This window comes from Phyllobates terribilis, unplaced genomic scaffold (assembly GCF_046119375.1).
Source record: "Phyllobates terribilis strain yellow unplaced genomic scaffold, ASM4611937v1 Scaffold_9__5_contigs__length_417890890, whole genome shotgun sequence".
Classification (NCBI taxonomy): Eukaryota; Metazoa; Chordata; class Amphibia; order Anura; family Dendrobatidae; genus Phyllobates; species Phyllobates terribilis.
In genome coordinates, this window is record NW_027362769.1 from 171,877,726 (window position 1) to 171,900,051 (window position 22,326).

At 44.3% G+C, this 22,326-nt stretch overlaps 1 protein-coding gene across 2 annotated transcripts in view; it reads left to right on the forward strand.

The window, feature by feature from the left end:
* ASIC4 (acid sensing ion channel subunit family member 4) overlaps positions 1-20,867 on the forward strand; it is a 411,341-nt gene extending 390,474 nt beyond the window's left edge. Inside the window, exons 2-10 of one of the 2 annotated variants that reach the window (XM_073647356.1) lie at positions 7,950-8,094; positions 9,417-9,544; positions 11,526-11,685; positions 13,790-13,846; positions 14,174-14,327; positions 15,511-15,602; positions 15,841-15,920; positions 16,003-16,152; positions 17,541-20,867. In XM_073647356.1, coding sequence (XP_073503457.1) covers positions 7,950-8,094; positions 9,417-9,544; positions 11,526-11,685; positions 13,790-13,846; positions 14,174-14,327; positions 15,511-15,602; positions 15,841-15,920; positions 16,003-16,152; positions 17,541-17,654 — 1,080 coding nt within the window. In that variant the 3' untranslated portion in view covers positions 17,655-20,867. The remainder of the gene's footprint in view (positions 1-7,949; positions 8,095-9,416; positions 9,545-11,525; positions 11,686-13,789; positions 13,847-14,173; positions 14,328-15,510; positions 15,603-15,840; positions 15,921-16,002; positions 16,153-17,540) is intronic. The other variant, XM_073647357.1, reaches the window with a different exon arrangement.
* Positions 20,868-22,326: the final 1,459 nt, after the last annotated feature.

Here is a 22,326-nt window from a genome sequence, read left to right on the forward strand (position 1 = left end):
CGTTGTAGGGAGGTCATACAGGCACGTGGAGGCCACACACAATACTCAGCCTCATCAGGAGCATGCCCAGACGTTGTAGGGAGGTCATACAGGCACGTGGAGGCCACACACAATACTCAGCCTCATCAGGAGCATGCCCAGGCGTTGTAGGGAGGTCATACAGGCACGTGGAGGCCACACACAATACTCAGCCTCATCAGGAGCATGCCCAGGCGTTGTAGGGAGGTCATACAGGCACGTGGAGGCCACACACAATACTCAGCCTCATCAGGAGCATGCCCAGGCGTTGTAGGGAGGTCATACAGGCACGTGGAGGCCACACACAATACTGAGCCTCATCAGGAGCATGCCCAGGCGTTGTAGGGAGGTCATACAGGCACGTGGAGGCCACACACAATACTCAGCCTCATCAGGAGCATGCCCAGGCGTTGTAGGGAGGTCATACAGGCACGTGGAGGCCACACACAATACTGAGCCTCATCAGGAGCATGCCCAGGCGTTGTAGGGAGGTCATACAGGCACGTGGAGGCCACACACAATACTCAGCCTCATCAGGAGCATGCCCAGGCGTTGTAGGGAGGTCATACAGGCACGTGGAGGCCACACACAATACTCAGCCTCATCAGGAGCATGCCCAGACGTTGTAGGGAGGTCATACAGGCACGTGGAGGCCACACACAATACTCAGCCTCATCAGGAGCATGCCCAGACGTTGTAGGGAGGTCATACAGGCACGTGGAGGCCACACACAATACTCAGCCTCATCAGGAGCATGCCCAGACGTTGTAGGGAGGTCATACAGGCACGTGGAGGCCACACACAATACTCAGCCTCATCAGGAGCATGCCCAGGCGTTGTAGGGAGGTCATACAGGCACGTGGAGGCCACACACAATACTCAGCCTCATCAGGAGCATGCCCAGGCGTTGTAGGGAGGTCATACTGGCTCGTGGAGGCCACACACAATACTGAGCCTCATCAGGAGCATGCCCAGGCTTTGTAGGGAGGTCATACAGGCACGTGGAGGCCACACACAATACTGAGCCTCATCAGGAGCATGCCCAGGTGTTGTAGGGAGGTCATACAGGCACGTGGAGGCCACACACAATACTCAGCCTCATCAGGAGCATGCCCAGGCGTTGTAGGGAGGCCATACAGGCACGTGGAGGCCACACACAATACTCAGCCTCATCAGGAGCATGCCCAGGCGTTGTAGGGAGGTCATACTGGCACGTGGAGGCCACACACAATACTCAGCCTCATCAGGAGCATGCCCAGGCGTTGTAGGGAGGTCATACTGGCACGTGGAGTCCACACACAATACTCAGCCTCATCAGGAGCATGCCCAGGCGTTGTAGGGAGGTCATACAGGCACATGGAGGCCACACACAATACTCAGCCTCATCAGGAGCATGCCCAGGCATTGTAGGGAGGTCATACAGGCACATGGAGGCCACACACAATACTCAGCCTCATCAGGAGCATGCCCAGGCGTTGTAGGGAGGTCATACAGGCACGTGGGGGCCACACACAATACTCAGCCTCATCAGGAGCATGCTCAGGCGTTGTAGGGAGGTCATACAGGCACGTGGAGGCCACACACAATACTCAGCCTCATCAGGAGCATGCCCAGGCGTTGTAGGGAGGTCATACAGGCACGTGGAGGCCACACACAATACTCAGCCTCATCAGGAGCATGCCCAGGCGTTGTAGGGAGGTCATACTGGCTCGTGGAGGCCACACACAATACTCAGCCTCATCAGGAGCATGCCCAGGCTTTGTAGGGAGGTCATACAGGCACGTGGAGGCCACACACAATACTGAGCCTCATCAGGAGCATGCCCAGGTGTTGTAGGGAGGTCATACAGGCACATGGAGGCCACACACAATACTCAGCCTCATCAGGAGCATGCCCAGGCGTTGTAGGGAGGCCATACAGGCACGTGGAGGCCACACACAATACTGAGCCTCATCAGGAGCATGCCCAGGCGTTGTAGGGAGGTCATACTGGCACGTGGAGGCCACACACAATACTCAGCCTCATCAGGAGCATGCCCAGGCGTTGTAGGGAGGTCATACAGGCACGTGGAGGCCACACACAATACTCAGCCTCATCAGGAGCATGCCCAGGCGTTGTAGGGAGGTCATACTGGCACATGGAGGCCACACACAATACTCAGCCTCATCAGGAGCATGCCCAGGCGTTGTAGGGAGGTCATACTGGCACGTGGAGTCCACACACAATACTCAGCCTCATCAGGAGCATGCCCAGGCGTTGTAGGGAGGTCATACAGGCACATGGAGGCCACACACAATACTCAGCCTCATCAGGAGCATGCCCAGGCGTTGTAGGGAGGTCATACAGGCACATGGAGGCCACACACAATACTCAGCCTCATCAGGAGCATGCCCAGGCGTTGTAGGGAGGTCATACAGGCACGTGGGGGCCACACACAATACTCAGCCTCATCAGGAGCATGCTCAGGCGTTGTAGGGAGGTCATACAGGCACGTGGAGGCCACACACAATATTCAGCCTCATCAGGAGCATACCCAGGTGTTGTAGGGAGGTCATACAGGCACGTGGAGGCCACACACAATACTCAGCCTCATCAGGAGCATACCCAGGCGTTGTAGGGAGGTCATACAGGCACGTGGAGGCCACACACAATACTCAGTCTCATCAGGAGCATGCCCAGGCGTTGTAGGGAGGTCATACAGGCACGTGGAGGCCACACACCATACTCAGCCTCATCAGGAGCATGCCCAGGCGTTGTAGGGAGGTCATACAGGCACGTGGAGGCCACACACAATACTCAGCCTCATCAGGAGCATGCCCAGGCGTTGTAGGGAGGTCATACAGGCACGTGGAGGCCACACACAATACTCAGCCTCATCAGGAGCATGCCCAGGCGTTGTAGGGAGGTCATACAGGCACGTGGAGGCCACACACAATACTGAGCCTCATCAGGAGCATGCCCAGGCGTTGTAGGGAGGTCATACAGGCACGTGGAGGCCACACACAATACTCAGCCTCATCAGGAGCATGCCCAGGCGTTGTAGGGAGGTCATACAGGCACGTGGAGGCCACACACAATACTCAGCCTCATCAGGAGCATGCCCAGGCGTTGTAGGGAGGTCATACAGGCACGTGGAGGCCACACACAATACTCAGCCTCATCAGGAGCATGCCCAGGCGTTGTAGGGAGGTCATACAGGCACGTGGAGGCCACACACAATACTCAGCCTCATCAGGAGCATGCCCAGGCGTTGTAGGGAGGTCATACAGGCACGTGGAGGCCACACACAATACTCAGCCTCATCAGGAGCATGCCCAGGCGTTGTAGGGAGGTCATACAGGCACGTGGAGGCCACACACAATACTCAGCCTCATCAGGAGCATGCCCAGGCGTTGTAGGGAGGTCATACAGGCACGTGGAGGCCACACACAACACTCAGCCTCATCAGGAGCATGCCCAGACGTTGTAGGGAGGTCATACAGGCACGTGGAGGCCACACACAATACTGAGCCTCATCAGGAGCATGCCCAGGTGTTGTAGGGAGGTCATACAGGCACGTGGAGGCCACACACAATACTGAGCCTCATTGTGACTTGTTTTAAGGACATTACATCAAAGTTGGATCAGCCTGTAGTGTGTTTTTCCACTTTAATTTTGGGGGTGACTCCAAATCCAGGCCTCCATTGGTTAATAAATGTGATTTCCATTGATGATTGTTGTGTGATTTTGTTGTCAGCACATTCATCTTTGTACAGAACAAAGTATTCAAGGAGAAGATTTCATTCAGTTCTAGGATGTGTTATTTCAGTGTTCCCTTTATTATTTTCAGCAGTGTATATACAAAACATTAACTCCGCAGACTATTGCACTTCAACCAAAAATGGAGAGGAACTCTAAAAATCACTTTTTTTTTAAAAAAAGACTGCAGATTATTCTGTAACAACAGAAAATAACATTACACAAGCTTCTCCTGAACAAAACACTGACTCGGCTACAAGACTGCAGACTATTGCATCTCTAAATGATCCCTCTAAACTCACTGCAGAGCATCTCATCATTGCTTGTTTTTTTTTTTTCCACAGTACTTGGCGGTCCTCAGTCCTGTGATAACTCCCTGCCGTGGTTCTCAGTGTGCGTGTAATTAATGTAATGTCATCCATTAATTATGAGCGACGTAAGAGAATTATCACTTTATAAAAACAGACGCTTTAGGGGAAATCGTGTTCGCTGCGTAATTACAGAAACAAAGTATCAGCCATGTGTCCAGAATGTGGAATGGAGACGGGACGATGAGAGAAGAAACTGGATACGGGGGGATTTAGGCTGCAGACTTAGGCTAAGTGCCCACGATGCAGAAATGCTGCAGATTTTTTCTGCTTCTCCCTGGCAGGAAAAATGCATGCGGATTGTACATGCGGATTGTACATGCGGATTGTACATGCGGATTGTACATGCGGATGTTACATGTGTTTTTCCCGCCAGGAAGAAGTGTTTGTTAAGCGTTTTTGCATGCATTTCTGCATGCGGGTTATCAAGCGATTTTAACATCACTTGGAAAGTGCTTGACAACTTGGTCACACTATATAAATCCATGCAACCGGCATATATAGTGTGACCAAGTAATGGTTAAAAAAAAAAAGAATAATAATGGTGAAAAATAAAAAATAAAGATTATACTTACCTTCTGATGGCCCCCGGTGTTTTCTCCGCTACGTCCGGTCTGTTGTATGGGTCACGGTGGTGTGAAAGGACCTGCCATGACGTCATTGAGTCATGTGAGAGGTCACGCGACCGGTAAGTATAATCTTTATTTTTTATTTTCAATTCTTTTTTTAACAGGTACTATGGTATCCGAGTCTGGCTGAGAGTCTCCTCTTCTCCAGCCCCGGGTATCATCCGCACATTGAATCGCATAATATCCGCTTGTGCACATGTAGTCATGCAGATATTAAGAGATTCAATGCAAGTCAATGGCGGCAATTACGCTGCGTGTCCGCAAAATTAACGGACATGCTGCGTATTTTTCCGCAATGATAATCCACAGCGGAAATTTCTGCATCATGTGCACAGCTCATGCGGATTATCATTGGGGACCATGGGGCACGTATTACCAAGCATTTTTTAAGCGTTTTCGCTGCGGAAATTCTGTGGCAAAAATGCTTGAAAAATGCATAGTGGGCACACAGCCTTAGCTGCACTTTGCATTGGCCAATAAGAGTTTTAAAGAGAACCAAATTTCTTAAAGAATTTGCACTATTTTGGTTTGACTGTACCCCGGCAATGATAGGCATCATCTCCTTCTAACTGGTAATTTACTTGCAGAAATGTTACAATTATTCTTCATGTACTAACTTCCTGCAGAGCTGCAGTGTAAAGCATGGGGAATGGATAAAGCAATTTCAAGAAAGACTCCGTTTGTTACAACTGTAGCAAAACTTCCGTCCAAGCTCTTGGCTCCATTTCATCAAGAATGACTTTTTGCACTCACTTCTTGATGAAGGAATAAAACGCGTCAAATTCACAAACGGCATGTGTCTCTTAATGAATTTTCCCCCTCTTTCAGGCGCTGAACATTTTTGGCGTAGTGAACGCCACTTTATGGTGCAAATTGTGATTCATTTGTCGGCTGCACTCGGCCTCTTCCCCTCCCCACAGTGCTCTACACACTTTTCAAAAAGTTGTCGAAGTTGGTCAGGACTACTGAAAAAAAACACCAAAAGTCACAAACTGGCAAATGGGCAAAAACATGTCCAACATTTTAAACTGTTTTACATAATAATTTTGAGGAAAAAAAAAACTATTCAATGACTTGGGGCCTATGGCTGTAAACATGAAAGCTCCAAGCAGAGCTTCAGTGTAAAGCATGGGGGACAATCAATACAACTGTAGCAATCCGCAAGACGGCTTAGAGCTGTACGGTTCTTTTGATACAAATACTGATGTTCCCCATTCACTGACAGAAAGCAGATATATTGAAAATGGTGAGGAATTTAAATGGAAATTTGCAGAACTTCTTATTATACGGTGATTGAGCTTCACTTACAGACAGCGGGGCGACACCTCGGATATTATTATTATTGTTGGCTTTCTATGCGCTAATTGCAAAATGCCAGAAATGGATTGGCGCACACCCAACACTACTCCCTTGTGGGACAGCGGCAGAGGATGATGTGAGAGTAGTAGTTCACATCAATTACTGGGCTTTATAGGACGGAGGCAGTGCTGGTGAGCTGCCATTATAGCTGTCTGCCGCTGGATCACTCTGTCTCTGCTACACCTGTACTCGTGGCACCACTTGGGCAGTGCCCCTCTAGTTGGCATCCATCTCAGCAGCCCTGGTCTTTCCATCTATAATGAGGAAGAGTTTGGATTTTGGGTGTTCTAAGTTCTCCGCAGAAGCTACAGATAAATTCTTAAAAACCACCAAGATCCATGGGCTGATCCACCTGAGGACCTCGCGGACCCTCAAGCACCGGCTGTTCTTCGGAGCCGTGTTCACGGTCTTGCTGGGGTTTGTCATTTCCCATTCCTTAGAACATATCTTCTATCTAATGTCTCATCCCATCCAAACAAATGTCAAGATGACCTGGGTGACGGAGCTGATATTTCCTGCGGTCACTATCTGTAGGGTGCGGCAGCAGAATGGAGTCACCCAGTACCCCAAAATGTCTTCTCCACTTAGAAACGACTCTTCGATTGACGAGCTAGGACTTCCGATGTCTTCCAATGAGTCGTGGATAGATTTAGATAACATGATATTAAAATGCAATTACCGGGGATGTAACTGCACGAGCCAAGACTTCACTCCCGTGAGTTAAATGTGACCTAAGAATCTTTACTTTCTTCCCATAGTCAAAGTATGATCTCCATAAAAGTATCATGGAAAGTTCTGTAACTTTCCAATATACTTTTTGCATCAACTCCTTACTATTTTCAAGATCTCTGCTTGCTGTCTTTGAAATGTATCTCTCTTATTTTAACATCCAGAACCCTTAGGCTGCGTGCCCACTATGCGTTTTTCAAGCGGTTTTGCTGCAGAATTTCCACAGTGTAAATGCTTGCAAAACGCTTGGTAATCCGCACCCCATGATCCCCAATGTAAATCTGCATGTTCTGTGCCCATGCTGAGGAACTTTCCGCAGCGGATTTTCCTTGCGGAAAAATCCACAGCATGTCCATTATTTGTGCGTTTCTGCATGCGGATTTGAGGTCCCAATGCATTTGAAAAACGCAAGTCAAATCCGCATGTAAAAACGCTGCAAAAACGCGTGTAAAATCCGCAAGAGTTTTTGACTGCCAAGAACATGCAGAAACGCTGCAGAAATTTTCTGCTTCATTTCTGCATCGTGGGCACATAGCCTTACAGACCTAATACTCCTCGCAGCTGAAGGTTTTGTTCCAATAATATACAGTCTGAACAATCCTCTATGAGCCAAATCCATCATCAGAAGCTGCACAAGTCTCTCCTGTGCTGATAGTTTGCTGCAATGTATCAGTGCAAATAAAATGTATCAACCTGGAGTCCAGATTGTGAACTTTCCAGATGATTGTCCAGAGTGGATACAATTGTCGCAAATCTTCAACTGTGAGAACTAATATACCGTCTGCCCGGGGTTTTACAATGTTTCCATTCACAAAGTGAAACAAAACAAATATTATTACATTTGTAGAAATAGTTCCAGCCTCATGCAATCACTTTGGTCATGTGCTATAACATTGTGGAGTATTATCTGTATATATCATTGCTGAATGTTTCCAATCACAAAACTTCAGGGGATGACACAAGGATGGAGGATAGGTTTGGAGTTGTCTAATGCTTGGAGTTGTAGTATTGCAGGGTGGCGAGCGCTCACATTATCCGTGATTCCCATGTAAGCGGGGTCTATACATATTACACTGTCCTCATATTAACTATTTCTTCTCCTTTATAGGTTTACACCAGATATGGGAAATGTTACACCTTCAACGCTGACAAAAGGAACGCAAAAGTGACCCGACAGGGGGGGATGGGAAATGGACTGGAGATAATGCTGGACATTCAACAGGAGGAATACCTTCCCATTTGGAGAGAGACCAGTGAGTATTTGTGTCCCTAGAGGGAGTCCTGAGTTTAGGAGTATGAACACTACTGAAGCCAACACTTCATTATTCCAAGGTATCTAAAACAAAAATGTAAGCAATTTGAACAAAAAAAGTCTGAATTAAAAATCTTCTATCGTTTTGTGTCTACAGCTCCTGTGCAAACCTATGTGTCTCCATGGTTACAGACTACAAACAATCCCTGTGTAGTCTGATCCTGCCGTCCTGTTACTTTTCATTGTCTATTGTCTGTAGCTTATAAAGTAGAGGGAGCAAAGTACAAAGTAACGCCTAACTGCAGAATCAGACGCAGGAATGTTTAATCTTCTGTGACCATGGAGACACATAGGTTTGTATAGGAGCTGCATACATACATACATATATATATATAAACCCTGTCCACAGGAGCTATTAGAGTATATTGATGCTATAGACCCCCAAGGACCACCAATTTATTAGACCTAGCTGTTCTCCTTCTGAATGACTGGGCAAGATCATGGTGGCCATTAATCTCAATGGGCACAATGCAATAAAGCAATATCCCAGCAGGCAGACCTCCTGCAGATCATCTGGGAGAGCTGCCTTAGAGATGGGAGCTGTCCTTATGTCACCCACCCACATTTGCCCATTTTATCCCAACATTAAGCAAGTGAGTTTCCCTAAAAAGGATTATCCAGACTAGATGCCACTGTAGCAAACTCCCAGCTGTAAGAAGTATAGTATTTAGTTGCTTGTCGTTCACAATCATCGCTATTAAAAAAAAAAAAAAAAACATGCTCATCGTGCACTGCGTGTGGTTATACACACTTGCTGATCTGAACAAGCAAAGCTGCAGTGTAAAGCATGTGGGACAAAATATAGCAAACAGTTTCCACAATATTAGTAAGATAACTCAAGTTTTCAGGTCCTGGATATAAACAAGATTGTTACAATTCTCTTCCAGAGAGTAGAGTTCCTGATAAAAGTGAAAGATTGGAGCTGAGTATATTAGAAAGTTGCAGAAGTTTTTATTATCTAATGTTCTAAATTCTATTTTCATAAAAAACAGAAAACCCCTTTAAGTTTTCCATAAAAAAGGCAGGATCCAGTGAATGGGGAAAGGTGAACCACTTAGAAGAAAGGGCAATATTAGGGGTTAATGTCTCAGGTCTGTGAGATTTGGCTGATGAATAATTGAGAGCAGGGCAAGAAGTGTCTGTGATTTACAAGAACACGAATTATCCCGAAGTGTCTAACAAACATTACAGACCTAAATGTAACCACAAGAACCGAGCGAAGCTCCCAGGGACCAGACCAACCCCCGTCTCTTTACTCCTCAGATGAGACGTCCTTCGAAGCCGGGATCAGGGTGCAGATACACAGCCAGGATGAGCCCCCCTATATCCACCAGCTGGGGTTCGGAGTGTCCCCCGGATTTCAGACATTCGTCTCCTGCCAGGAGCAGCGGGTATGTATGAAGAGGGAGTGAGGGTGAAGGGAAAAGGAATCCCACCTGAGCGCTCAGGATACACAAAGGGGGGCAATAAGAATCTAGGTGGGGTTGACATAGAAATCACACCCAAGGGTCTCATTAACACATGGGTCCCTAGTATGCTGCCTGCACACTGCAATAGATCTGTGCTGTAATTGGTGGAATGTTCTATTCCCTTTAAATTATTCTTTCCTAGAAGCAATGCTTCCCTGTAATATGGTGCACCATATGGCGGCACACATCCTGCCTGCAAGCGCTATGTTATAGAGCAGGAGGAGCTGAGCAGACTGATAGATAGATAGATAGATAGATTCAGTAGCACTTGTAACAGATCGATCTAATTCTCAGCTGATGAGTCCAGTGGGTGGAGTCACACTGGCTGTCAATCACAGTAGGACCACCCACTGGACTCATAAGCACAGATTTAGACTACTTTCCATGTACACCAAACTTAATCAATCTGCACAGCTTTTCCTGCTCTATAAACAAGCAGAAAATCTGTTTAATGTGACGGGTTCACTGTAAAGAAGAAACCTACAGAGAAATGTGTTACATTGTAAGCAAAGGTCTAGAAAGCAAATTATTCACCACATTTAAGGACCCGCATATCATTTACATACATTAGGTCATTGCTGTACAAATCTAGTCATTGACTTTTGTGCTAATCCAAGATGCAAAGAAGTAAATCAATTTTCCAATGTATTAAACTGGCCAGAAAATCAGCGCATTGTCCACAAGCTTAAATCATGAGGATAAATATTACTAAACTAATGAATCCTGATCTACAGTAACAGAGATTGTATCAAGTTCCCAAATGTAACATAGTAACAGTTTTCAAGGTTGAAGGAAGACTAAGTCCATGTAGTTCAACCCATAGCCTGACATGTTGATCCAGAGGAAGGCAAAAAAAAACCCATGTGGCAAACACCAAGCTCCACATTGGGGAAAAAAATTCCTTCCCGACTCCATACGACAATCAGACTAGTTCCCTGGATCAACGCCCTATCAAGGAATCTAGTATATATAACCTGTAATATTATACTTTTCAAGAAAGGCATCCAAATGTGACATACTGAGAATATACGTATGTATAGTGAGTGCACCGGCAGAATAGTGAGTGCAGCTCTGGAGTATAATCCAGGATGTAACTCAGGATCAGTAATGTAATATATGTACACAGTGACTGCACCAGCAGAATAGTGAGTGCAGCTCTGGAGTATAATACAGGATGTAACTCAGGATCAGTAATGTAATGTATGTACACAGTGACTGCACCAGCAGAATAGTGAGTGCAGCTCTGGAGTATAATACAGGATGTAACTCAGGATCTGTAATGTAATGTATGTACACAGTGACTGCACCAGCAGAATAGTGAGTGCAGCTCTGGAGTATAATACAGGATGTAACTCAGGATCAGTAATGTAATGTATGTACACAGTGACTGTACCAGCAGAATAGTGAGTGCAGCTCTGGGGTATAATACAGGATGTAACTCAGGATCAGTAATGTAATGTATGTACACAGTGACTGCACCAGCAGAATAGTGAGTGCAGCTCTGGAGTATAATACAGGATGTAACTCAGGATCAGTAGTGTAATGTAATGTATGTACACAGTGACTGCACCAGCAGAATAGTGAGTGCAGCTCTGGGGTATAATACAGGATGTAACTCAGGATCAGTACAGGATCAGTAATGTAATGTATGTACACAGTGACTGCACCAGTAGAATAGTGAGTGCAGCTCTGGGGTATAATACAGGATGTAACTCAGGATCAGTACAAGATCAGTAATGTAATGTATGTACACAGTGACTGCACCAGTAGAATAGTGAGTGCAGCTCTGGAGTATAATACAGGATGTAACTCAGGATCAGTACAGGATACAATTTTAGTAGATTTTATTATCTATTTCTAAGGTATCCCATTTGTCTTGTGTTTATCTTGTGTTTGCTCACAGCTGACCTATTTGCCCCAGCCGTGGGGTAACTGCAGATCTAGTGCACCGTCTGGCGAATTCCTTCCAGGTTACAGCAAATACAGTATCTCTGCCTGCAGACTCCAGTGTGAGAAAGAATCAGTGGTGAGGAGCTGCTCCTGTCGAATGGTCCATATGCCAGGTAATGTCTTCTCTGATCATCAGAAGTTTGATCTGTACCTACATGTGTTAGTGATGCAGCTACTGATGGGTTTGTGTCCCAGACGTAAGAACGGTAGATCTCCTTTACTGGACAGTGACTCTTTTCCTCCTCTCCTCTCCTGACTTTATAAGGCCACGGCCCCACTATCAGTATTTGATCAGTATTCGGTCAGTATTTTTTCTCAGAAGTGGGAGCCAAAACCAGGTGAGGAACAATCAGAGAAAAGGTATAATAGAAACAAGTCACCAATTCTGCATTTATCACCCACTCCTGGTTTTGGCTCCCGCTCCTGAGAAAAAATACTGACCGAATACTGACCCAATACTGATAGTGGGGACGCGGCCTAACCCTGATAATCAGTAGTCTGGGAAAGCTGAGTGACATATACACTGTGTGCAGAATTATTAGGCAAATTGTATTTTAGAGGATTATTTTTATTCTTGATCAACAACAATGTTCTCAATCAACCCAAAAGACTCATAAATATCCAAGCGTAATATTTTTGGAAGCTGGAGTGGGTTTTTTTAGATTTGGCTATCTTAGGAGGATATCTGTTTGTGCAGGTAACTATTACTGTGCAGAATTATTAGGCAACTTAATGAAAAACAAATATAATCCCATCTCACTTGTTTATTTTCACCAGGTAAACCAATATCAGTGCACAAAATATAGAAATAAACATTTCTGACATGCAAAAACAAAAACCCAAAAAATTAGTGATCACTATAGCCACCTTTCTTTATGATGACACTCAGCAGCCTTCCATCCATAGATTCTGTCAGTTGCTTGATCTGTTTTCGTTCAACATTGCGTGCAGCAGCCACCACAGCCTCCCAGACACTGCTCCGAGAGGTGTACTGTTTTCCCTCCCTGTAGATCTCACATTTTATGATGGACCACAGGTTCTCTATGGGGTTCAGATCAGGTGAACAAGGGGGCCATGTCATTATTTTTTCTTCTTTTAGACCTTTACTGGCCAGCCACACTGTGGAGTAGTTGGATGCATGTGATGGAGCATTGTCCTGCATGAAAATCATGTTTTTCTTGAACGATACCGACTTCTTCCTGTACCACTTCTTGAAGAAGTTGTCTTCCAGAAACTGGCAGTAGGTCTGGGAGTTGAGCTTCACTCTATCCTCATCCCGAAAAGGTCCCACAAGTTCATCTTTGATGATACCAGCCCATACCAGTACCCCACCTCCACCTTGCTGGCGTCTGAGTCGGAGTGGAGCTCTCTGCCCTTTACTGATCCAGCCTCCGGCCCATCAAGAGTCACTCTCATTTCATCAGTCCATAAAACCTTTGAAAAATCAGTCTTAAGATATTTCTTGGCCCATTCTTGACGTTTTATCTTATGTTTCTTGTTCATAGGTGGTCGTTTTTCAGCCTTCCTTACCTTGGCCATGTCCCTGAGTATCGCACACCTTGTGATTTTTGATACTCCAGTAATGTTGCAGCCCTGAAATATGGCGAAGCTGGTGGCGAATGGCATCTTGGCAGCTTCATGCTTGATTTTCCTCAATTCATGGGCAGTTATTTTGCGCCTTTTTTGGCCAACACGCTTCTTGCGACCCTGTTGGCTATTTGCCATGAAACGCTTGATTGTTCGGTGATCACGCTTCAAAAGTTTGGAAATTTCAAGACTGCTGCATCCCTCTGCAAGACATCTCACAATTTTGGACTTTTCAGAGCCCGTCAAATCTCTCTTCTGACCCATTTTGCCAAAGGAAAGGAAGTTGCCTAATAATTAAGCACACCTTATATAGGGTGTTGATGTCATTAGTCAACACCCCTCCTCATTACAGAGATGCACATCACCAGATTTACTTAATTGGTAGTTGGCTCTCAAGACTATGCAGCTTGGAGTAGGACAACATGTATAAAACGTATCATGTGATCAAAATACACATTTGCCTAATAATTCTGCACACAGTGTATGGCCTCCATTGTAGCTTGTATTTAATACATTTAGATAGAAAAATACTAAATAACAGATACAATTTATTGCCATCCAGATATTTCTATGTATGACATCAGTAAGGTTTATTAACTTATTTATTCTATCAATGTTTTTTTTCGATAGGAAATGAGTCAGTCTGCTCCCCCTCCAAGTACATCAGCTGCGCTGACAACACACTAGGTACAGTGTCCCCCCAAAGTTCTGCCTGATTCTGTCATATGCTTGTCACAGAAGCTGATCGCCATCGATCTAGATCCCTAGCGGGTTTCCCCTACAGAGGCCACTACAGGTGGAATGTAGTATTACAAGCTGGCGCCTCTTCTCTTCTGAGTCTTATAGAAGTGAGACTCTACAGTGCCCCTAATAGGACGTATGGAAAGGGGTTTCCCTCTTTAGACAGCTCCTTTAATTATATATTTGCAAAAATGCCCATACCCCAATGTGTAATTAGCATTAGTGTATACGGTGTCCAGGTCCTGCAGAGTGGTCTCGTCTCTTCCCCCACAGACGCCATGGTAGAAGACGATAAAGATAAATGCACTTGCCCCACGCCCTGTGACATGACGCGCTACGGCAAGGAGATCTCCATGGTCCGGATTCCCAATAAAGGCTCCGCTCGATATCTGGCTAAAAAATACAACAGGAATGAAACGTACATTAGGTAAGAGAAGATCTTAGAGTCTCCCCTTTAGGCCACGGCCCCACTCTCAGTATTTGGTCAGTATTTTTTCTCAGGAGTGGGAGCCAAAACCAGGTGAGGAACAATCAGAGAAAAGGTATAATAGAAACAAGTCACCAATTCTGCATTTATCACCCACTCCTGGTTTTGTCTCCCACTCCTGAGAAAAAATACTGACCCAATACTGATAGAGGGGCCGCGGCCTTATTCAGACTCATTCCCTTCAGTCTATGGCTAGATTTTGTTCTTATAATCTTCTCTTGAGGTTTAGTTACTTGTAGTTCATAATAATTATCTCGCCATGCACTGAATCAAACTGACCTGCAGGATAAAGCATGGTGGAGAGAGACAACCTGCAGGATAAAGCATGGTGGGGAGAGACAAACTCATGTCAACTCATGGACTAAATCTTTATGAAATCAGCCTTCATATACAGTGACAACCATTCTCTTATTAATCAAGACACAGATTGTCACCACCCTGCCCCTCACACTCACTTTTCTTCTTCGAACAAGTAGCCGTGCCCCCACATCATCTAATCTATGTCTATATCTGTCGCCTTCCTTCCCTCTTTTTCCATGGTCCCCTTACTCTTCATTCCCTTCTCATTCCCCATCCCAGCACATACAATATACTGACATTTCCTGCTTTCTGCTTCCCTGTATAGACTGTGACAGAATGATCAGAGTCATCTCTTTATCATTAGAGGGGCACAGCTTTAGAGTGTGTTCAACTATGTTTATTGTAGATGGTAGAAAAGCTCCCGGTATAATTATTAAATGTATCCATGTACACGTCAATATAGATTTATTTATTTTTTAGATAAGGCCGAAAAAAAAAAAGTATACACACGGGTGAGGATCTGATTGCAGCTCCCAGGTTACTCCCTGGTTTCTGGAGGGGATGGGGGGTGGAAAACTGTAAAAATATATGACCTTTTATTGCAGCAACCGTAAAGCACAGACACACTCTGCCGCACCCTGGGTTTATTACAGCCCCCCGCCAAAGGAAGATGTTAACATAAAAACCTAAATAGCTACAAAGTTTCATAAAAAAAAACCAACAATAGAATATTTTGTCTTTCTGCAGCTGAATGTCTAATTAATGGAACCAGAAGTTCCACACGAGACTTTCCCTTTTAAATCATCCATATTTTACTCCGCAGGGACAATTTCCTCATTCTTGACATTTTCTTTGAAGCCCTGAACTATGGGACGATAAAGCAGAAGAAAGCTTACGACCTGGCCAGTTTACTTGGTAAGAGAATGGGATCTTCATGCAAATAAACCACTTGACGGACCAGAAAAAAGAAAGATTTAGCACTTTAATTTTGTTTGCTTGATTTCCAAATATCTTGACTTTCTTTGGAGGACGTCTCTATGACAAGCACCTGTAATAATGTATAAGACATAACTGTGCGTATTACTGGGATGTAGGCCATGTGGGGCTGGCCGCTGCTCCTTACGTGGACATGTCCTTTTATCTCGTCCTCCAGGAGACATCGGAGGTCAGATGGGTCTGTTTATCGGAGCCAGTATCCTGACCATCCTGGAGATCCTGGATTACATCTACGAGGTGAGTTACAATAGTCGGTGGACTCGCTTCTTATCCCCCGTGGCTCCGCTATGACGCATGACTTCTATCTTCTCCTCTGTAGTTGATACGTGATAAAAGTAACAAACTATTTAGGAGAAAACCATCCCCCACCAGAAAGCCGAAAGAAAACATTTCAACGCTCGCCATGGACGACCTGAATGACCAGGTACTGAGCGGACGCTGCACAGAAAAGAATGAGGGGCACTCCAAGGTACAGGAAATATTGGAAGTGTTACAGGGGGGAAATAAAGTTTCGGAAGTTGGGACAAGTAGAAGATAGATAACAGCCACTTCTCCAAATTCCTGCCAGTCTTGTACGCAACCCTTACTACTCTAGTATATGGCTCCTCAGTCCTTGCCAATAATCTTATTGGCTGCCATCCCAGTTGGTGGGTTAATTGGTTGATTTGCTGTTCCAACGTTTGATTGGTCAGGTCGTAGATACATTGGTTTGCAGATTGATTGGTTGAACTAACTTCCAGGTGAGCAGAACAGTGACTGGCCAATATTTGTGTAGGCGAAGATCAGCAATAGGTGATCTTTACCAATCTTGTGATCATAGTAATCAACATGAACACTAAAAGTAAATGCCATTGTCAGAAGAGGCGAGTCCACAAAAAGGTATGATGAGAAATATTACGCATCGCCATTGTGCAACGTGTGGTTTTCTTGCGTTGTATGAAACTGAACTCTACAATTGTAGCATTTGCCACAAACGTTCACACATTTCAAAACGCGGTTGATAAATGTCCAAATATTAGATCAGTTGGAATCGGAGAAGCAACAAAGTATCTGGACCCCAATCTGTAAAAGGGTCCCGTTTACCTCCCACCATTTATAATAAGAGGTAGAGAGGAGCAGATACCCCCCCCCCCCACACACCAACAGATTTCCTTGATTCAGTCCCCCAAAAAATTGGTCTGTATCGAAAGTGTCCTGATTGCCGTGAAAAAAATGATCATTATGCCCTGAGCACCCTCCATAATAAACGTAGAGAATGGAAGGGGTTCAAAAATAATAAAATACATTATACTCACATGTCCTAATTACCTCATCAGGTTCTACGTTCCCGTCCTCCATGCTGGTCTTCGGTTCTTCCAGGGATCCATTACAGTGCTGACCCCAGTGACTAGCCTCACACGGTCTTGTGGAGGTCACTGAGGCCAATCACTAGCCTCAGTGCCAGTAGGGAGTACTAAAAGAACCGAAGACGAGCAAGGAGGATCGGGGAACTGTGGATGTGTCGTAAGAGCAGGTGGTTTCCTGCAAATTGAATATTTTGGATTCGCCAGTGTCTAAAGTTTTTAGGGAAATTCGTAATGAATTTGATTTATTATGGAGAGATTCACTCATCTCTAATAATGGGGTCTTCTTTGGGCTCTCGGAGGCACCACAGCCCAGGTGTGGCTGCGTCCTCTGCACCCGCTTATCCTATCTTTCCGATCTACGGTCAACTCTACTCTAGTGATCATATTGGTTGCCGCCTTACACATTTGGGATGTGATCAAGACAATAGGAAAATAGATTTAATGTATTGTTGATTTTTAAAAAACATTTAGGACAATGGACCAGATAAACAATCTCTTGATTTCTATCTAGAGCTCCACCGAGACCCATGGACGACATCCAGAAGGAGCCTATGCCACCACCATGCTCCCCAACCATCATCGGCATTACACACACCATGGGGTATTTGAGGACTTTGCCTGCTAGACACATAATGGTGAGGTTGTACCCACCAAAACCAACTTTATTTTTTCCGAGAGAGGCAAAAACATATTATGATTCCTCTGAAGAAATCGGGAAATAACCCTAACACCTATGTTTGGATGAACTGGAATTTTCAAGTACTTATATAATGCTGGAAGATCTTGAGAACCTTATTGGGTGAGATATTACACCTACGAATATCCAGGACATTGTGATGCATCCTCTTTGCTCCAGTCCGTAGAGTTCGTTCCTCTGGAGAGTTGGATGGGTCGTCATTAAATCTATAGCACTGGTTTCAGATCCGACCTTCTTTACTTGAGTTTTTACTCTTCGTCCATCTACATTTCACGCTGAGGACTGGGTGAAAATATTGAGGAGTCCGCAATAAAAGTAAAGCAGGTTTAGATGTCACCATGTAATGTGCACAATGTATGAGTTATAGATTTACGGGTCACTCACGACTGGTTTCAGAATATGATGGTTTGTAGATAGACTTCTCCGAGGAGCACAGTCACCAAATCATCAGGTGTTTATTAATATTTATACTCATTTTATATAGTGCAAAAAGCCAGGCACAATGACTAAACAGGTGTAACATTCAGAATATCTACACATAAAGCACACCCACTCCTCAATATACTCATAAACTGTAAGAAAGATGGACAACCCACCACCTCCTACCTTCTTATCTACGGTAGGTTTCTCTTTCTTTGTAGGACCACCTTAGTTTCAGCTAACAGGTTCCTCAAGTCTTCAGTGCTTTCCAAGCTTTGCCAAACAAAAAATGAGATGGTGACCATCTACATATTTCTTAGGGACTTACATTCCAGAAAGAACCATAGCCAACTGCCTTATCCCTACCAATAAACCACCACAGAAATATGGAAATATAAATGTTCTATGGTCTTTGGAAAAGTTTTCCGAATTGTTAGAATTAGTTGATAAATCTTTGGTAGGACAGCTATGGTAAGACTATTAGAAGTCTTTAGATGTGTGGATGTACAGTAAGTACCAACATCAGAAGTTTTCTGAAGATGCTCGATATCTGATAGATAGGGTTGGGTAGGGTAATGATACTTATTGATGGCGGGTTACAATATTTAAGACAATTGGTTGAAGGTGACCGGAGATATTCAGGATGGTAACAAAATTAAAGCCAGTTTAGAAGTTGGGATGAATCACCAGGATGAACATGTAGTTAAATACAACAGTGGGACGTCTACAGTAGAAGATGCTCCAATAGGTCTTAAGTTGATAAAGTTGATACAGAAGTCCAATGAGAACACAACGGACAAATAAAGAATTGAGAAACCAATATGTAAAAGGTTAGTGAACTCCAAAACAGAAGAGGATTTACATTGAGGGTTAAAGTTTCATGGACCCTACATAAATGACCATGAGTGCCGTCCCGATATGCACTAACAACATGTAGATGAAAAGGTAGACCAATTACTAAAGGGGGTCCTGTATTTATTATAGAAGAACTGGTGGAGAACCTTCACTGGAGAAGTTTGAGTAGGCTTCACACTCGCCCAGATCACAAAAGACCAGTGTAGTAGACGTGGATAACACCGGAGATGAAGATACTGAAGAACGAGGGACTGGTGAGGAACATGCTCTTCAGGGAGGGCACTAGTTCTATGGGTTATGGTGGATACTTATTAGATATGTAACCATACAAAAGATATATTGGTAAAGGGTTTGCAGTCTTAATATGCAGCAGAATATTGGTGATGTACTGGAAAAACAGGCGTACGGAGCTCTACTAGGTAGACGGAGAGGTCAATAGACAGGTAAGATGTTAAAGATGGCAATGAGGAAAAAACTGAAAGGTCGAAAAACACCGATGATGGTGGAGCAGTCATGTCAGCTAAAAAGCCAGAGAGTCATAGTCAGTAAGGGTATTGGTAGACTGTCTACATGTGACTTGAAAATGACAGTGGTGGACTTATACTGATGGGCATGAATGAAGCTACGAGGGTGGTAAATATAGAAGCCAACGGGGGTCCACCAGTAGAGGTCAGGGATTTTTGTACCTTGAACTACCTGGCTGCTGAAGGTGATGGAAGGTGGAGGAGTGGAGACCCAGGCAGGGAACGAAGGTGAAATCCCCAATTAGGTCAGTATGAATGCCACACACAAATCATGCCAACGTTGGTAAAGAATTATTAAACTTAACCGGAGAAGTCTGGTAAGAAAAGGATTTACAGAGAGAAGGTCATTCTTTAAGAAATGTTACAAAATCTAAGTTATTGAAGTGCCTGGTTAGAAATTTATAAACCAGACCCCAAAAACTAAACAGGGTCCCGAAGAACCCGGAGGGCAGACGGCAATTCTTGGTGATGTCCAATGGAAGCATAATCTCACATTGGAGACCAGGTGTGGAGTTTGGGGTTTGGTAATCTATGAAAATGTCTCTATATCCCATGGATTAAATTACAGATGCAGTCACCACAAATATATTTATTGTGACATTAAAACATATTTATAAAATATTGCGCATAAAAAAAACAATTTATAGATTTATATTTTTCACGCCATTCAGAAGAGCTTGTCTATTAAACGCAAGCTCTTTGGCCAATTTAGAGGAGAGGAACATCCAGAAGAAAAATACCCGGGGACGCACTCCTGGTTTACAACTTTATCCGAGCTCCCCTCCCCCTTCTCCCATGTAGATGGGCGCTGTTACCCTAAGGTTTATCCTTCCTGTCGACACCCCAGGGAAAAAAACAGAGGGGGCATCCTGATCTTTGTACCTGTTCTTAACAAAGGGGCTATTTATAGGGTACGTACCCTGTCATGCAGGATGTTTCCTCTGGCTGGAACTTGACTCAGAAATTAATGTATTTTTCAGGGACCATTGTCAAAGTGGAAAAAATTGCGATGGCAAGACCCCAGGGTTTGGGGAGGCCTGCATATAAAGGGGTCTTTTTTTTTCTTCCTAAAAACAGCGCCACACCTGCTCATAGGCTGAGAGAAGTATTGCAGGAAAGCACTATTCATTTCCAGGAAGCTTAGCTGCAGTATCAGACTCAACAGGTGGACAGGTGTGGAGCTTTTTTTGGGGAAGAAAGTAGCCATGTTTTTCTAATGTTGAACGACCCCTTTAATTCTGAGGAGGAAGGAAGGGAGGGTGGGCGAATATTCTGGACACAGATTCATCTAACGTGGTCCGTCTCTATCATCCCTGGAGTGGGGCGTCTGTCCGGTCCCATGTAATGACAGGGTTGGGGTAAAAGACTTTGTTTTGATTGTACAATATTTTAATGTTAAGACTATAAAATAAAAAGTATTTTTAAGTGTTAATGTTTCGTATCATCATTTGTGTCTAATGGGTGACGACGTGTCAGATCAGAGAGACGCCGACTGCCGGAGAGTCCCAGCGACTACTAGTCTCCACAAAGGGGAAAATAATACTATGGTAAGTGACATGTAGCCCTACTGTATATAGAGGTTATCAGTCATTGTACAGGAGGAGGAGGAGGTGAGCTGTGATATCTTCTATTGTGAATGATGGATCCTGTGTTATTTACTATATATAGAGGTGTTATCAGTCATTGTACAGGAGGAGGAGGTGAGCTGTGACATCACCTATTGTGAATGGAGGATCCTGTGTTATTTACTATATATAGAGGTGTTATCAGTCATTGTACAGGAGGAGGAGGTGAGCTGTGACATCTCCTATTGTGGAGTCTGTGTTTTCTACCCAATCATAGTCTTTGAGTGTGAAAAAATCTAAATATTTTTAATATTAACAGTTATATGTAAAATAAAAAAATGTATTTAAACACAAAGCTGATTGACACATCAGGTCACTCTTGATGACACATTCCCTTTAATCCTATCATGAGTGATACCATCTGCTGTATCTAAACCTGTGATTCTATATCTAAACATGTGATACCGTCTGCACCGCACCTCCCGTGTGACCTGGATACCAGGCACCAGTCATATTTCATGGACACATGTTGCACCTCACAGACATCCCCTTTAAGGAAACTCTGTAGGGTGAAAAGTAACAATGTTTCCATATCCATAATGTATGCCAATAAGTAACGCACGTAAACATCTTTCTTGTTTTCTGATTTCAGCTCCGGGAGGTGGAGGTGATAATGAGGAATATCGATATAAATAAACTATTTGTTTACCGGGGAGCCAGAAGTATCATTAGAGGAGCAGATGTAGGGGGTGAAGAATTGGGGGGAGGGGTTTCTATAGAAACAGTAGCAATAATTGGAATTAATGCATTGTACATTGCACTTGGATAATAATTACTATATTTATAGGGGCTATACAGGATGAAAAAAAATGTGGAAACAGCGCCACCCCTGTCCATAGGTTGTGTCTGGAATTTCAGTTTATCTCTACTACACTGAAAGGTTCTGGGCTGCAATTCCACATAAATCCTGTGGGCAGGTGTGGCGCTGTGTTTGGAAGAAAGCAGCCATGTTTTTTTTCCCTTTAACCCATCTACTTTAGTCCCTATTTTACAATTCTAAAACCACTTTCAATAAGAAATGATGACCAGTATAACTGTCCAGCTCAGCTACATTGTGAACAGTAATCTGAAATACACATATTCTCTCATTAGAGATTCAAACTGTGTCTCTTTCCCCCATGTTTTACACTGCAGCTCTGCAAAAGGGTAACAATGTTTTGCACTTTTGCCTTTCCG